This window comes from Theropithecus gelada, chromosome 19, assembly GCF_003255815.1.
Source record: "Theropithecus gelada isolate Dixy chromosome 19, Tgel_1.0, whole genome shotgun sequence".
Lineage (NCBI taxonomy): Eukaryota > Metazoa > Chordata > Mammalia > Primates > Cercopithecidae > Theropithecus > Theropithecus gelada.
This window is the reverse complement of record NC_037687.1, coordinates 28,339,709-28,356,843: the sequence shown is the minus strand read 5'-3', so window position 1 is coordinate 28,356,843 and position 17,135 is coordinate 28,339,709. Positions and strand designations below refer to the sequence as shown.

Below are 17,135 nucleotides of genomic sequence, written 5' to 3'. Positions count from 1 at the left end.
TGCCTCCCCACCCCTGTATGCTGGGGGTCTTTGTTCCTACTTGCCCTTGCTTGTGATGCTTGTTTCAGAAACGCTGTTTCCTCTTCTGATCTGGGGGAGGACATGGGGAGAGAAGGGCCTCTCAGCCCTGCCCCTCCAGCTCTCTCGGTCTCCCTAGTCCCACAGATTTTGGGCAACGCCACCTCTCTGCAGGTGGAGGAGGGCAGTCCCTGCACCTGGTCTGTGATGCTGACAGCAGCCCTTCTGCCAAGCTGAGCTGGTCCCAGGGCAGCTTGATCCTGGACCCCTGCCAACCCTTGCATCCCCAGGTCGTGGAGCTGTCCCAGGTGGTTTTAGGGGACAGAGGAGAATTCACCCGCTGGGCTCCCACCCCATCTCCCTGAGCCTGGCTGTGCGGGGTGAGTTTTAGCAGAACACCTGCTTTTGGTGGGGGCGCCTTAGGCAAGGGAAGAGTGGGCTGAGGACACCGCCACCTCTGTTTTCCTTCTCCTAGCCCCCTCCCGTACTGCCTGTTCCTGCTCCCAAATTTCTGGAGAGCAGTGGAGCCCCTGGCTTCTGCCCCTCAGCCTGCTCAGGGGAGCCGTAATGGGGATGGCTTCCTTTTAACCTGTGACATCACCTGGATCTACTGCACAGGGGAGAAGCCCTTCTCAAGTTGTTCTATAACTTGAGCCCTCAGATCCCTGAGTGGCTTCACCCATCCTCTCCTCCCCAGAGCACACCCTCCACAGCACTGGTCTCTCCTCTCAGAACTGTGTTTCCCACACAGGCTCAGGGGCGCTCAAGGGGATAGGGCTGCTTGTGGCGACTGAGCTCCCTCCTCACAGCAGAGCTGAGGTCTGAGCTCCAGGGCCCCAGTGGAGGCGAGGGTCCTTCAGACCACGTGTCCTAAGACTCTCACCCTGCACGTGGCTAGAGCAAGGGCTCCTGGGTGTCTCGGTCCCACCTCCTGGGCAGAACAACCTCTCTCCACCCCTCACCTCTGTTTTCCACACCACTTCCTGATGGCTCTATTGGAATGGTTGGGAGGGCAAGAGAGGAAATAGACTGATATATGTTATCACTGATTTGAGTTAGAATCCATGTAATATCCTGCTCTCCATGCTTACCTTAATGTGATTTTGATAGGCCACTAATTCATCCCCATAAGGTGTTGGTATAAACTCCATATCACGTTTATTAAGAACAGTTCTTTTTTCTTTCTTTCTTTCTTTCTTTCTTTCTTTCTTTCTTTCTTTTTTTTTTTTTTTTTTAGACGGAGTCTTGCTCTGTTGCCCAGGCTGGAGTGCAATGGCACAGTCTCAGCTCACTGCAACCTCTGCCTCCCGGGTTCAAGCGATTCTCCTGCCTCAGCCTCCCATGTAGCTGGGATTACAGGCATGCACCACCACGCCTGACTAATTTTTGTATTTTTTCTTAGTAGAGATAGGGTTTCACCATGTTGGCCAGGGTGGTCTCGAACTCCTGACCTCATGATCCATCTACCTCAGCCTCCCAAAGTGCTGGGACTACAGGCATGAGCCACTGTGCCTGACCTTAAATTTTTTTGGTAGATACAGGGTCTTGCTTTGTTGCCTATGCTGATCTTAAATTCCTGGCCTCAAGCAAGGCCGCCCACCTCGGCCTCCCAAGGTGCTGGGATTACAGGTGTGAGCTACTGGGCCAAGCCTAATATTAATTTTTACTTCTTGGTTGGAAGTTTGCATTTTTCACTGACTAATTTTAATATTTTCTGTTTGTCATTGAATTTTAATTATTTGATTATTATGTCCCTTTCTATGTGGAGAGCAGGAGTGTGTGTGATAGAAAAAGATAGAGAAGATTAAGCGAGAGAGTGATATCCTGTTTCAAGTAGATTGAGTATCTCGGATCTGTAAATTTATAGTTCTGGTCAAATGTAGACAATCAAAAGTGATATTTATGTAATTTTTTTCTGATTTTCTTCTCTCTAAATACTGCACATTGTGATTTTTATGTGGTTGGCTGCTTGATTTTGTTATATTCCATTAAATTGGCGTTTTTTCTTGAAAGTCACTTGCATTTAGGTTGACTTTTTTTTTTTTTTTTTTGAGATGGAGTCTTGCTCTGTCACCCAGCCTGAAGTATACTGGTGCTGTCTCAGCTCACTGCAACCTCCGCCTCCTGGGTTCAAGTGATTCTCCTCCCTCAGCCTCCCAAGTAGCTGGGATTACAGGTGCCCAACACCACACCCAGCTAATTTTTTTTTTGTATTTTCAGTAGAGATGGGGTTTCACCACCAACCTTCAACAAGGCTGGTCTCGAACTGCTAACTTTAGGTAATCTGTCCTTCTTGGCCTCCCAAAGTGCTGGGATTACAGGCATGAGCCACTACACCTGGCCTAGGTTGGCCTTTTTAAGGCTCCTTACCTTTCACTCTCTCCTATGATGGTCCTAGTGTTCTCTTTACTCTAGGGTTGTTTTTATTTTCTTGGCTCTTCTTTTCCATCCACAGTAGGTGATCATTTCATGGGTAACTCGTGTTTTGGAGAGCAAGTGTCCTGCTGTTCTGTAAATAACAGGAGAGTACAAGAAAAGTTAACAGTTGGGGGAAATATCTGAAATGCACATATGTAACAGGTTTCAGATCACAGACAGCTTTGGGGTTTGACATAAGGAGTTGCATCTTACTTTGGAAAACTAATACTTCAAGGGAGTGTCATATCACACTCACACACCAGCAAGTAACCATTTCATCTGACAATAAAGCGTTGCGCTTGCAAAATTTTTCCTTCACTAGAAATTAGGATGAATCCAACTTTCTCCTCTAGTGATATTTCACTCTTCTTGCCTTGCAACGTGTTATTCTGACTTGAAAAGGAAAGGACGGAGGCCCAACTAAGAGCCCCTGAAATATAAACGACCCCAACCCAAACAAAACAAAGATGCATGACCTGAAAAGCCCCCAGGAGCGCATTTTCTTATGTGGACATCACATGTTTGATGTGCCTGGGTGGAAATCATTTGAGAATAATGCTGTAAAGAGTGTGAATGTTTTGAAGGGCTTTATATTTTGGGGAGGGTGGGTTTGGGATGACAGAAGTGGAGTGACCATGGTGACTTCGTTTTTGCTCTAATGTGATTCCCCTGGAGGAGATCTGGTTCTAAGGTGCAGCGAAAAAGTAGCCTTTTTAGAGAGTACTGTCTGGTAATATGTCCAGAGCCTGGGACTCGTTTCCCTGGGCGCCTCCCTTCTGCAGGACCATGGACAGCGCAGGCTCTGGGGCCTGGGGCTCCGCGGTGCCGCCTTTTCTGGAGGTGGAGCGCCCCCTGGGGGCGGTGTCCTGAACTGCAGTACAGCCCGAGGTGGGAGGAACCCAGGACCAGCACCGGAGTTCAAAGGACACAAAGACGCTGGTCAGGGAAAGTCCAGATCCCCCTTCTTCCGATAGAACCTCCTGGGCTCCCTGGGGGTCTCAGCTGCAGCCACTCTTGGGCTCTCCATCCTCGCCAGGACCCTGGCCCTCGCCCCTCCCTCCTCAGGACGCGGTCCTCAGGCCGCACCTGCGCCCCCAGGGCGGGATCCTGCCCCGACCCCTATCAGACCCTCCCGCCTCTGCCTCCCCCACCTGCCACCGTCCCCGCCCTTCCTCCCAGCGCCCACCTGTGTCCTCGTGCAGCTCCGGGGTCTGGAGCCTGGGTGGGGCTTCCTAAGCCCCTCCGTGTGGAATTATGGACGAAGAGCAGGCGCGTAGCCTCTGCTGAATGAAGGAGAGGCAGGTGCGGGGGTTCGGGGGTGGTATTGAGGGAGCTGGTTTTGGAGAGAAGTTGTTCAGGGAAAACCTTGAATTCATTTCAGCGTCTTTGTGTCCTTCTCAGGCCAGAAGACAGACTTGAGGCTGACCAGAAACCAGTCCTGGGGCCCCAGGCAGCCTCTCCAGTCCTGTCTGACTAAGGCAGGGAGGGAGGCTTGGGCAGGAAGTGCTGGGAGCAAATGGGGGCGTCGGGGGCTCTGGCCTTGCTGGAGAAGGGGACGGACGTGGTGAAGAGGCCACAGAAACCAGAGGAACTCCGAAAAGTGAAGAGGGGGGAATGGGAGGGAGCAGCAATGTGGAGAAACCCGGGGGAGGAGGGAGACCCTGCGGCTCTCCTGGCTCCTGGCAGCTGATCCCATGGGTGTGAAATGCTCAAAGGCAGAGGTGGGGCTTGGGCCCAGGCTGGGGGTCCTAGAGATCAGCTCGTTAGGGACCCACCTCCACCAGGACCCAGGCACCCTTCCTCCCCTCACTCCTCCCTGGGAGAGGCCCTTTTCTGAGCTCTGTGGAGAGGAAGGTGTGATGTCCCCCAACACAAGAGCTCCCCTGGGGGAAGGAGGCTGGTGTCCTCAGAGAAGGCCCAGGTTAGGTCACAAGGAAGCAGGGATCAAAGGGAAGGTGGAGCCAGGCGTGGTGGCTCACCCTGTAATCCCAGCACTTTGGGAGGCCGAGGCGAGAGGGTCACCTGAGATCACGAGTTCGAAACCAGTCGGTCAAACATGGTGAAACCCCGTCTCTACTGAAAATACAAAACTTAGCTGGGCATGGTGGCAGGTGCCTGTAATCCCAGCTACTCGGGAGGCTGACGCAGGAGAATCCTTTGAACCTGAGAGGTAGAGGTTGCAGTGAGCTGAGATCATGCCAGTGCACTCCAGCCTGGGCGACAGAGCACAACCCTGTCTCAAAAAAATAATAATAAAAATAAAATAAAATAACATGAAAATTAGCCAGGCGTGGTGGCGGGTGCCTGTAGCTACTCGTCAGCCTGTGCTAAGAGAATCGCTTGAACCGGAGAGGCAGAGGTTGCAGTTAGCCTAGATCATGCCACTGCACTCCAGCCTGGGCAACAGAGCAACATTCTCTCTCAAAAAAAAAAAAAGGTGGGGAGAAGTGGATATTAGGGTCTGAATTGTGTTCCCCCTCCCCCCACCTATTTTCTGTGTGGAAGTCCCAACCTCCAGTACCTAAGAATGTGGCTGTACATGCAGACAGAGTCTTTAAAGAGATACAGTTGTTCTGCTGTGTTAGTGGGGGATTGGTTCCAGGATCCCCACCCCTTGGATACCAAAATCTATGATGCTCAGCTGTCTTATACAGTAGTGTTTGCATAGCACCTCTGCACATCCTCCCATCTCCAGGTTACTTATCACACCTAATACAGTGTAATGCGGTGTTATGCTGTATTTTTAATTCATGCTGTTTTTTATGGTTATGTTGGCTTTTGTTGGTTTTGTATTTAAATGCCGTGATGGGCAGGTTGTTGAATTCCGGGATGTGGGACCCGTGCATACTGAGGGCCGATTGAAATGAGGTCACTCATTTGGACTAGAGTGGGCCTAGTCCAATATGACTTGAGTTCTTGTAAGTTCTTATAAGAGCAGGAGTTGAAGAAACAGACACCTACAGGGGAACGGCCGTGTGAGGACACAGGGAGAAGTGGCATCTGCAAGCCAAGCAGAGGCCTCGGAAGGAACCACACCTTGGTTTTAGACGTCTAACCCCAGAACTGTGAGGAAGTCAGTGTTGTTGTCTCAGCCCCTCTGTCTGGGCCACGCTGTTACAACAGCTCAAGCGACTGATACAGTGGATGAGGCTGTGGCGCACACCTGTAATCCCAGCACTTTGGGAGGCCAAGGCGGGAGGATCGCTGGAGCCCAGGAGTTCGAGACCAGCCTGACCAACATGAAGAAACCCCACCTTTTCTAAAAATACAAAATCAGCCAGGCATGGTGGCGCATGTCTGTAGTCCCAGCTACTCAGGAGGCTGAAGCAGGGGAATCACTTGAACCCAGGAGGTGGAGGTTGCAGTGAGCCAAGATCACGCCATTGCACTCCAGCCTGGGCCACAAGAGGGAAACTCTGTCTCAAAAAACCTGTCTCTACAAAAACTACAAAAATCAAAAATTAGCTGAGTACGGTGGTGTGTGCCTATAGTCCCAGTTAGTTGCAAGGCTGAGGTGGGAGGATTGCTTGAGCCCAGAAGATTGAGGCTGCAGTGAGCCACGATCACACCACTGCACTCCAGCCTGGGCAACAGAGCAAGACCTTGTCTCAAAAACAAAACACAAAAATACCATATGGATGAAAGAACCAGGACAGGGCAGGAGGTGGGTCATCTCCTCCAGGAGGCCTCTCCTGACCCCTCCGCCAGGAAGAGCTGACCCCTTCTTCCCCAGGTCCCATCCTGAATGTCTGTCCAGCATCTGCGTCATTTAGGGGACTCTGTGCTTTCCTGTTTCTAAGAATCTTCATTTACTAACCTGGGGCCCTGGAGCTGATCCACCATGGAGGATTTACCTCCAAGTCCCCCTGAAGCTCAGTGCTCGATACCCAAGGTGTGTGGATGTTGAAGAATGAGTTCTGTGTCTCTGTGTGACCCAAACAGAGTCATTTCAGGAAGATCTCAGTGAGGGGAAAACATCTTGTAGAGTTTACTCCACTCATTGCAAATTCCCCCTTCGTTAGTCTGTTTCCCTCACTCTGCCCCCAACTCCCACCTTTCCTCAAACTCCTCCCATCAGCACTACTTTGGGGCATATGTGTTCTAATCCCAATGGGTGTCCCAATTGAATGACAGAGGAGGAAGGGAGACTGGGAAGTGGACTAGGGCCCAGTGGGGGCAGGAGGGTGCTTCTGGGGACCAAGGGTCAGTGAGCTCACCAGGAAGCATGAAGGGATGGGGCTGACACCACCCTAGGATGGCCAGATTTAGAAAAAAAGAAATTCAACATGCTCAGTTAAATTTGAATTTCAGGCCAGGTGCGGTGGCTCACACCTGTAATCCCAGCACTTTGGGAGGCCAAGGCAGGTGGATCATTTGAGGTCAGGAGTTCAAAACTAGCCTGGCCAACGTGGTAAAACCCCATCTCTACTAAAAATACAAAAATTAGCTCGGTGTGGTGGCACACACCTGTAATCCTAGACTCAGGAGGCTGAGGCAGGAGAATCGCTTGAGCCTGGGAGGCGGAGGTTGCAGTGAGCAGAGATCGTGCCACTGCACTGCAGCCTGGGTGACAGAGCGAGATTCTGTCTCAAAATAAACAAATAAATAATTTGAATTTCAAATAAACAAATTTGCTTTTTGGTATAAGTATATCCCATGCAGCATTTGGGACATACTTATACTAAAAAAAAAAAAAAATTATCTTTTCTGTGAAAGCTTTAACCAGGCATCCTGCATTTTATCTGACAAGACCAGCCCCCTCCAGTAACTGTCCCTTCCCCTGTACCCACCACCTACACCACCAGTGGCCCAGACAAGGGTATAGCTCACTGTGGATTTTTCACTTCTGCTTTTTCAATGACCCAGGGCCCAGAGGGAGAGCCCCTACCCCACTACCCCACCCCCAGTCAGGCCCCCAGGATAGACACAAGCCTGCTCTCTCCTCCTACACAGGGAGCTCTGGAAGGACCAGCTCAACAAGCCCAAGGCCAGGCTGGGCCCCCAAGAGACCCAGAGGACAACTGGGCAAGGTGGGCTGGAGAGTGCAGAGGAAGGGAAAGGAGTTGTGACCTCAGCATCTGAAGCTCATTTCATGCATCAGGCCCCAGGGCTCAGCTTCCGCCCTCGGCTTCCCCTTCTGCCAACAGCCCTGAGCCACTCACAGCACGACCAGAGAATAGGCCTGACTCAGGCAGGTCCCGTGCCTTCTATGCCGAGATGCTACTGCCGCTGCTGCTGTCCTCGCTGCTGGGCGGTGAGTGGGCCGAGGACCAGAAAGGACCTGGGGCGGAGCTAGGGCTGGGGTTTCAGGTTGAGCCTCTGTCTCCCCACAGGGTCCCAGGCTACGGATGAGAGCTTCTGGATACGAGTGGAGGAGTCAGTGACGGTGCTGGAGGGCCTGTGTGTCTCTGTGCCCTGCTCTTTCAACTACCCCTCAAGGGGCTGGACAGAGTCTACCCCAGCTTATGGCTACTGGTTCAAAGCAGGGACTGAGACTGAGACAAGCAAGGATGCTCCAGTGGCGACAAACGACCAGAATCGAGAGGTGGAAATGAGCACCCAGGGCCGATTCCAGCTCACTGGGGATCCCGGCAAGAGGAGCTGCTCCTTGGTGATCAGAGACGCACAGATGTGGGATGCGGCATGGTACTTCTTTCGGGTGGAGAGAGGAACATATGTGAGATATAATTTCAAGAACAATGGGTTCCTTCTAAAAGTAACAGGTATGGAATGGGATGGGAACCGCTGCCTGTCACACTGGAGAGGGACCCTGGGGACAGGCTATGGGCTGAGCAGAGAGGGCTCTCAGGGACCCCTGCAGCATTAGAACCCCCCCACCCCCGTCTCTGTCCAAGCCCTGACTCAGAAGCCTGATGTCTACATCCCCGAGACCCTGGAGCCCGGGCAGCCAGTGACAGTCATCTGTGTGTTTAACTGGGCCTTTGAGGAATGTCCAGCCCCTTCTTTCTCCTGGACGGGGACTGCCCTCTCCTCCCAAGGAACCAAACCAACGACCTCCCACTTCTCAGTGCTCAGCTTCATGCCCAGCCCCCAGGACCACGACACCGACCTCACCTGCCACGTGGACTTCTCCAGAAAGGGTGTGAGTGCACAGAGGACCGTCCGACTCCGCGTGGCCTGTGAGTGTGGCCTGGGACGGTGGGGCGTGCAGACAGACCCGGTGGGTGTGGGGAAGGGTGGGGAGACAGGGGAGGGGGAGGAGCCCAGCGGGGCAGTGAGCGGCTCCCAGCTCAGAAGCGTCCAGGGAGAGGATGCCATAGGGTCCCAGGACACTGATGTAGCCCTGGGAGAGGGATGGGAATGAGGGAGCCATGGCACTGGTTGGCCACTTGTCTTCCCGGGATAGTCTTGACTTTCTTTTCCCTGGGGGAATTTTTCCGGTTGTGGGAACAAACCATCCCTCCCTGAAGCCAGCTCACAATCTTGTTGCAGACGCCCCCAGAGACCTTGTTATCAGCATTTTCCGTGACAACACATCAGGTACTGAGGGCCGTCGGGCTGGGGCTGGGCCAGTCGTCTTTAGATGAAAAGGCTTCAGGGGATGAGGGGACGTGCTCCTCCCTGTACCCCTTCTCTCTTTCTCCCTCCCTCTCTCTCTTGTTTTTTTCCTCCCACTCCAGCCCTGGAGCTCCAGCCCCAGGGAAATGTCCCATACCTGGAAGCCCAGAAAGGCCAGTTCCTGCGGCTCCTCTGTGCTGCTGACAGCCAGCCCCCCGCCACGCTGAGCTGGGTCCTGCAGGACAGAGTCCTCTCCTTGTCCCACCCCTGGGGCCCCAGAACCCTGGGGCTGGAGCTGCCCGGGGTGAAGGCCGCGGATTCAGGGCGCTACACCTGCCGAGCGGAGAACAGGCTTGGCTCCCAGCAGCGAGCCCTGGACCTCTCTGTGCAGTGTGAGTGTGCCCAGCAGGGGCCTGGGGTCCATCGGGAGGGCAGAACGGGTGGGGATGCAGGGACTGGGCTCAGGGTCCCAGAGCTGAGGGGATCTGGAGCCCCAGGCCTCGGGGACTGACCTTACCTGTGTAGACCCTCATGCAGTTTGTGTCTGGGACTCAGTGGGTGATTCTGCACTGCCCTTCTATCCCACCCACTTCCCCCACCTCAGTCTCCAGGACACTTCCCTTTACCCAGGGGGAAGCCCCTGGCCCGTCTAGAGCCGGTCCCCTCTCTCCATTTCAGATCCTCCAGAGAACCTGAGAGTGATGGTTTCCCAAGCAAACAGGACAGGTAGGAAAGGGGAGAGAGGAGCCAGGGCCTCTCGGTGCCGAATTGGGGGCCCAGGCATCTGGAGGGTCCCCATGCAGGAGGGTCCCTGAGCCCTGAGCTGCACGTCGATTCTGCCCCTTCCTTCCCTAGTCCTGGAAAACCTCGGGAACGGCACGTCCCTCCCGGTCCTGGAGGGCCAAAGCCTGCGCCTGGTCTGTGTCACCCACAGCAGCCCCCCAGCCAGGCTGAGCTGGACCCAGGGGGGACAGACCGTGGGCTCCTCCCTGCCCTCAGACCCTGGGGTCCTGGAATTTCCTCGGGTTCAAGTGGAGCAAGAAGGAGAGTTCACCTGCCACGCTCAGCACCCGCTGGGCTCCCAGCATGTCTCTGTTAGCCTCTCTGTGCACTGTGAGTGGGGAAAGGGGGGCACCTGGGTGCCAGGAAGGGGCCCCTGCTGAGTCCTGTCCTCCGTCCCACAGACCCCCCACAGCTGCTGGGCCCCTCCTGCTCCTGGGAGACTGAGGGTCTTCACTGTAGCTGCTCCTCCCAAGCCAGCCCGGCCCCCTCTCTGCGTTGGTGGCTTGGGGAGGAGCTGCTGGAGGGGAAGAGCAGCCAGGACTCCTTTGACGTCACCTCCAGCTCAGTCGGGCCCTGGGCCAACAGCTCCCTGAGCCTCCGTGGAGGGCTCAGCTCTGGCCTTGGGCTCAGCTGTGAGGCCTGGAACGTCCATGGGGCCCGGAGTGGATCCATCCTGCAGCTTCCAGGTTAGGGGGGCCTCCTGAATGCCGAGGTTCTTGGAGGAGAAGCTGAGTGGGGCAAAGAGTAGGGCCCTGTGGTTGAAGCAGGAGCTCGGAGGGACACAGGACACCCGTGGCATCTGTATGTCGACAGGAAAACACAATGGGAAGTCCTAACACCTGGGCCGGGGTGTGGCAAGGCCTCCTTAAAGTAAACAGAGGGGTTGCAGATACAGTGTCCGCAATGGGAACTGGAAGCCTGAATGCTGAGTGACGAGTGGGCTTCGTGAGCCCTGCGTGGGTGGGAAATGCCCACCTGACCCTCTCCGCGTGCAGATAAGAAGGGACTCGTCTCAACGGCATTCTCCAACGGGGCGTTTCTGGGAATCGGCATCACGGCTCTTCTTTTCCTCTGCCTCACCCTGATCATGTAGGTTAAGAGGAGGAGTAGCGGGGTCTGGGGCCTGGACCCGGGAAGAGGGGAGGTGTTGCAGGCCGAAAGAGTGAGGGTCGTGATCATCTCAGTATACCACTGGAGGCTATACAAGTAAACCGCAAACTGTTCTCATAAATGCAGAATGTTGGCAAACCGACAAACTGCGTCTGCTTCCCAGAAGGAATACTGAGGGTAGTCACACCCCAAGCAAAGTGTTTCTTGTAATTAGGCACGTCTGAAGCTTGTTAGTAATAATATGAACCTGTGATCAATTAAACAGCTGACCAATCGTTACCTCCCTGCTCCCTGCTCTTTCTACCCAATAAATCCGAAGGGCTGTAGAGGCTCAGATGGCTGCCCTTGCTCACTAGAAGCGGGGAGCCCTCTTCTTCTTCCCCTGACTCCTTCCTTTAAAAGTTTCTTTTGTCTTGAGTTTTCATTTCTACGTTTGTCCTCCTTCTTTCAGTCTCATAACGACGGTTTCAAGTAGTAGTAGTAGTAGTAGTAGTAGTAACTGTCGTAGTGACGGTCTCAAGTAGTAAACGTGGCAGTCTGTCACAGGGAGGTGCAACGGTGCACAAACAGATGTGTTCGTTTCCTCAGCATGAAGATTCTACCAAAGAGACAGACCCAGACAGAGACCCCAAGGCCCAGGTTCTCCCGGCACAGCACGATCCTGGATTACATCAATGTGGTCCCGAAGGCCGGCCCCCTGGTGAGTGTCTGGGCCATGCTTCCACTCTTTCTCTTCTCTAAAGCTGACACCCCACTTTCAGACTTCTGCACCCCTTATCTTATGGACATCAAGGTGTGAAAAGTGCCAACGATAGTACTGAATTCAAATCCTGGCTGGCACTTACTAGCTATGAGACCTCAGCCATGTCACTCAGCCCCTCTGAGCCTTCATTTCTTCCCCTGTCTCCTTTGAGAGTTGGCTTGAGGATTAGAATACATGCGCTTTCTCAATAGGTAGCCATTATTCCATTATTACTGCCACCATTGATGTTACTAATCACACTTAACTGCTTAACAATTACGCGTATCATCAGGAGGCTGTACCTCATAGGGATTCAGCACAGGAGGTCTGAAATCAGCCTGCATGGGTTCAAATCCTGCTGTCATCACTGTGTGATGAAACAAGTATCTTCACTTCTCTGTGCCTCAATTTCTTGAGCTGTAACATGGAGATAATACTAGCGGCCACCTCTTAGGATGATGCTGGGTGTTAAATATATTGTACTTGTATAATAAAATATTCAAAATATCACCTGGCCCCTGGGTAATACTCTGTAAATTCTGGAAATTATTAAGAGATAACATCTTATGCTGACAACTGCAAAATTTTTGTCTCCTGCCTCCTTCCGTGAACTGCAGACTGTCTATGCAACATCTCCATGTGGGTGTCTAATCAGCACTTCAAACTTAGCCTGTCCAGAACCAATGTGAGATAATTCCCCATTCTGAGCAACATAGTGAGACCTCTCCTCTACAAAACAAATTAAAAAATAGCTGGGTGTGGTAGTGCATGCCTATTGTCCCAGCTACTTGGGAGGCTGAGGTGGGAGGATCTCTTGAACCTGGAAGTTGGAGGCTACAGTGAGTCGTGATTATGCCATGCACTCTAGTCTGGTTGACAGAGTGAGACCCTGTCTCAAGAAGAAAAAGGACAGGCATGCTGACTCACACCTGTAATCCCAGCACTTTGGGAGGCTGAGGTGGGTGGATTGCTTGAGCCCAGGAATTTGAGACCAGCCTGGGCAACATGGTGAAACCCCATCTCTACTAAAAATACAAAAAATTAGCTGGGCATGGTGGTGGGCACCTGTAATCCCAGCTACTCAGGAGGCTGAGGCAGGAGAATCGCTTGAATCCAGGAGGCAGAGGTTGCAGTGAGATCACGCCACTGCACTCCAGCCTGGGCAACAAGAGTGAAACTTCATCTAAAAATAAAAAAATAAAATAAAAAAAAGACTAATTCCACCATTTATGCTCCATCTCTATCCCCATCTTAGCAAATAACACCACATTTTCCCAGCCAAGTCCAAAGCTTTAGAATCATGTTTCACTCCTCTCTTCTTATCACCCCACAACCAATCCATCAGCAAATTCCTTTCAAAATACAACCAAGCCAGTTCTCCCTACTCTTCCCTCACTCCCACAGGCCATGCACCAACACCTCTCTCCCGGGCACCACAGGCCCCTTCTGCATGCCTTCTCTGCTTCCGTTCTCACCCCCTCCAGTCTGTCTCTCTGCTTCCGTTCTCACCCCCTCCAGTCTGTCTCTCTGCTTCCGTTCTCACCCCCTCCAGTCTGTCTCTCCGTGCATGCATGCTATCCTTTATTTTATTTTATTTTTTTATTTTTATTTTATTTTTTGAGATGGGACTTCACTGTTGTTGTCCAGGCTGGAGTGCAGTGACAAGATCTTGACTCACTGCAACCTCCGCCTCCTGGTTCAAGCGATTCACCTGCCTCAGCCTCCCGAGTAGCTGGGATTACAGGCAAGCACCACCACGCCCCCCTAATTTTTGTATTTTTAGTAGAGATGGGGTTTCACCATGTTGGTCAGGCTGATCTCCAACTCCTGACTTCAGATGATCCACCCACCTCAGCCTCCCAAAGTGCTGGGATTATAGGTGTGAGACACCTCGACCGGCTATCAGTTTTTTTTTTTTTGAAACAGAGTTTCTCTCTGTTGTCCAGGCTGGAGTGCAGTGGCACAATCTCAGCTCACTACAACCTCCACCTCTGAGGTTCAAGTGATTTTTCCTGCCTCAGCCTCCTGAGTAGCTGGGGCCACAGGCATGTGTCACCACGCCTGGCTAATTTTTGTATTTGTGGTAGAGACAGGGTTTTGCTATGTTGGCCAGGCTGGTCTTGAACTTCCCTGGATGCCCTATTAAACAGTCATCTCACCCTTCCTCTCGCTGACTTCTAGAAGGTGCTCAAATTTCTTGATGGCATTTGTCACTTACCAGTCATTGTACTTTTGCTAATTATCATCTGTTCCTCCTTCCAAGATGGAATGCAAGCTCAGCAAGGCAAGGGCAGGGACTTAGTTTCACTCTGTGCTGTAAATCAGTGCCCGACGCGTGGTAAGTGCTCAAATATTTGCTGAATGAATGAATGAAGGATGGTCGTTCTTCCCTCAGGCTCAGAATCGGAATCAGAAAGCCACACCACGCAGTCCTTCTCGGACCCCTCTTCCACCAGGTGCTCCCTCCCCAGAATCAAAGAAGAAACAGAAAAAGCAGCATCAGTTGCCCAGTTTCCCAGAACCCAAATCATCCAGTCAAGCCCCAGAATCCCAGGAGAGCCAAGAGGAGCTCCATTATGCCACGCTCAACTTCCCAGGCGTCAGACCCAGGCCCGAGGCCTGGATGCCCAAGGGCACCCAGGCGGATTACGCAGAAGTCAAGTTCCAATGAAGGTCTCTTAGGTTTTAGGACTGGGACCTCAGCTAGGAAGGAAGGTAGAGTAAGAAAGAGTTTGAAGATAACAGAGTGCAAAGTTTCTCTCTCTCTCTCTCTCTCTCTCTCTCTCTCTCTCTCTCTCTGTCTCTCAAAAAACATCTGGCCAGGCACGGTGGCTCACACCTGTAATCCCAGCACTTTGGGAGTCCAAGACAGGCTGCTCGCCTGAGGTCGGGAGTTTGAGACCAGCCTGGCCAACTTGGTGAAACCCCGTCTCTACTAAAAATAACAAAAATTAGCTGGGCATGGTGGCAGGCGCCTCTAGTCCTACTTACTTGGGAAGTTGAGGCAGGAGAATCGCTTGAACCTTGGAGGCAGAGGTTGCAGTGAGCCAAGATCACGCCATTGCACTCCAGCCTGGGCAACAGAGCGAGACTCCATCTCAACAACAACAACAAAGAAATCCTCCAAATGGGCTGGGTGCAGTGGCTCATGCCTGTAATCCCAGTACTTTGGGAGGCTGAGGTGGGTGGATTGCTTGAGCCCAGGAGTTCGAGACCAGCCTGGGCAACATGGTGAACCCCGTCTCTACAAAACCGAAACACAGCTGGGCTTGGTGATGTGTGCCTGTAGTTCCAGCTGTCAGAGGCATTTGACCCAGAGTAACTCCATCTGGAATAGGAGCTGAATAAAATGAGGCTGAGACTCACTGGGCTGCATTCCCAGACAGTGAAGGCATTCTAAGTCACAGGATGAGACAGGAGGTCGGTACAAGATACAGGTCACGAAGACCTTGCTGATAAACAGATTGCAGTAAAGAAGCCAACTAAGTCCCACCAAAACCGAGTTGGCCACGAGAGTGACCTCTGGTTGTCGTCACTGCTACACTTCTGACAGTGCCATGCCAGTTCACAAATGCCATGGCAACATCAGGAAGTTACCCGATACGTCCTAAAACAGGGAGGAATGAATAATCCACCCCTTGCTTAGCAAATAATCAAGAAATAACCATAAAAGTGGGCAACCAGCAGCTCTAGGAGCTACTCTTGTCTGTGGAGTAGCCATTCTTTTGTTCCTTTACTTTCTTAATAAACTTGCTTTCACTTTACCGCCTTGCCCTGAATTATTTCTTGTGTGAGATCCAAGAACCTTCTCTTGGGGTCTGGATCAGGACCCCTTTCTTGTAACACAGCTACTCGGGAGGCAGATGCAGGAGGGTCACTTGAACCCAGGAAGCCGAGGCTGCAGTGAGCCAAGATCACGCCACTGCACTCCATCCTGAGCAACAGAGTGAGACCCTGTCTCAAAAAAAAAAAAAAAAAAAATCCTCCATGGATAGGCCATCTCATCCCAGACCTGGGCATTCGGAACAGCCTGACAAATCTGTCCTGAGTAGCCTTCTCTGAATATGGTGTTCTGAGAAGGTAGGCAAAGATTTGCCTCTGACACACCCCAGCTCCAGTCCAGAGGACGGCTCAGTCTCACGGGTTCTCAGAGGTGGGAGGGCTTTTAAAGACGACTAGATACAGCCGGGCGCAGTGGCTCACACCTGTAATCCCAGCACTTCGGGAGGCTGAGGTGGATGGATCGCTTGAGGCCAGGAGTTTGAGACCAGCCTGGCCAACATGGTGAAACCCCGTCTCTGCTAAAAACACAAAAATTAGCCGGGCGTGGTGGTGCGCAACTGTAGTCCCAGCTACTCCGGAGCCTGAGGCAGGAGACTTGCTTGAACCCAGGAGGCAGAGGTTGCAGTGAGCCGAGATTGTACCACTGCACTCCAGCCTGGGCAACAGAGCGAGACTCTGTTTTGTTTTGTTTTTTTAAAAAAAGGTGACTAGATAGGCTCCTAAGTCACCTCCAGCCTGCTGCCTATTTTCATACCACCTGCAAGCTAGAAATGTTTTTACATTTTAAATGGTTCGGGGGAAAGTCCGAAGAAGAAGGCCCTTCCATGACCCCTGGGAAGGAGATGAAAATTCAAATTTCAGTGTGGTACCCAGCCATGCCCATTCCTTTACACATTGCAGTTATTTTCATGCAGAGTTGAGTCGCTGGCCTGCAAAGCCTGAAGTATTTACCATCTGATCCTTTACAGAAGTCGGCTAGATCTTAATCTACATAAACTCATTTGTTTTCACAGAAGAGGAAGCGGGTGCAGAGGTTCATAAAGAGCTCAAGAGTAGCCGTGGCAAAAATGACTAGGTCTGTGATTAGAGGAAGGTTTTCAGGGTGAGGATTGGAAGGGCAGGAGACTGCATGTGGATGGGGTGCTAATGCGCTCTCAGACCCACCAATCTAAATAAGTGCAAACACATGCGGGGATGGAGGCGTGAACGCTTTGGAAATGGAATGAAGAACAACAAACTTACAACATGCTAAAAATCACGCGGTGGCTCACACCAGTAATCCCACTACTTTGGGAGGCTGAGGTGGGTGGATCACCTGAGGTCAGGAGTTCAAGACCAGCCTGGCCAACATGGTGAAACCCCGTTTCACCTAAAAAATACAAAAATTAGCCAGATGTGGTGACGGGCACCTGTAATCCCAGCTCCTCGGGAGGCTGAAGCAGGAGAATTGCTTGAACCTGGGAGGTGGAGGTTGCAGTAGCTGAGATCGCCCCATGCACTCCAGCCTGGGTGATAGAGTGAGACTGCATCTCAAAAAATAATAATAATAAAAAAATTTTTTAAGAAAAGAAGAAGAAATAGAGCAAAGGTGAGCACTTTGCTGGCCATCTCCTCTGCCGACCTCTGTTCCTCCATAGCCACCCAAGAGGTCTTTCTTCAGTAGTTATTGCATAGTTGGTGACATGGCAAGGTGGCCCTCTCTGGTGTGGTTTCCTGGCTGTGCTAAACCCTCCAGATGTGGAAAAAAATAAAAAATAAAAAA

At 52.1% G+C, this 17,135-nt stretch overlaps 1 protein-coding gene across 7 annotated transcripts; it reads left to right on the top strand.

Moving 5' to 3' along the window:
• Positions 1–7,433: 7,433 nt before the first annotated feature.
• SIGLEC10 (sialic acid binding Ig like lectin 10) lies at positions 7,434–15,354 on the top strand. Of its 7 annotated transcripts, none has more exons than XM_025367274.1 (11): positions 7,434–7,690; positions 7,770–8,159; positions 8,466–8,576; positions 8,890–8,937; positions 9,078–9,347; positions 9,634–9,681; positions 9,811–10,068; positions 10,140–10,424; positions 10,734–10,827; positions 11,437–11,548; positions 13,986–15,354. In XM_025367274.1, the coding sequence occupies exons 1-11, from the start codon at positions 7,654–7,656 to the stop codon at positions 14,259–14,261; spliced, it is 1,929 nt and encodes a 642-aa protein (XP_025223059.1). In that variant the 5' UTR covers positions 7,434–7,653; the 3' UTR covers positions 14,262–15,354. The 7 variants fall into 7 exon arrangements, with proteins under 7 accessions (XP_025223059.1, XP_025223058.1, XP_025223062.1 ...); XM_025367273.1 differs by having other exon boundaries at positions 8,292–8,576; XM_025367277.1 differs by lacking the exon at positions 10,140–10,424.
• The last annotated feature ends 1,781 nt before the right edge of the window (positions 15,355–17,135 follow it).

Bases quoted from the DNA above. Each gene is read 5' to 3' on its own strand.
- SIGLEC10 (XM_025367273.1), top strand. From the start codon at position 7,654: ATGCTACTGCCGCTGCTGCTGTCCTCGCTGCTGGGCG. The intron at 9,682-9,810 runs GTAGGAAAGGGG...TTCCTTCCCTAG, and splicing joins TTCCCAAGCAAACAGGACAG to TCCTGGAAAACCTCGGGAAC. The intron at 10,828-11,436 runs GTAGGTTAAGAG...TCGTTTCCTCAG, and splicing joins CTCTGCCTCACCCTGATCAT to CATGAAGATTCTACCAAAGA.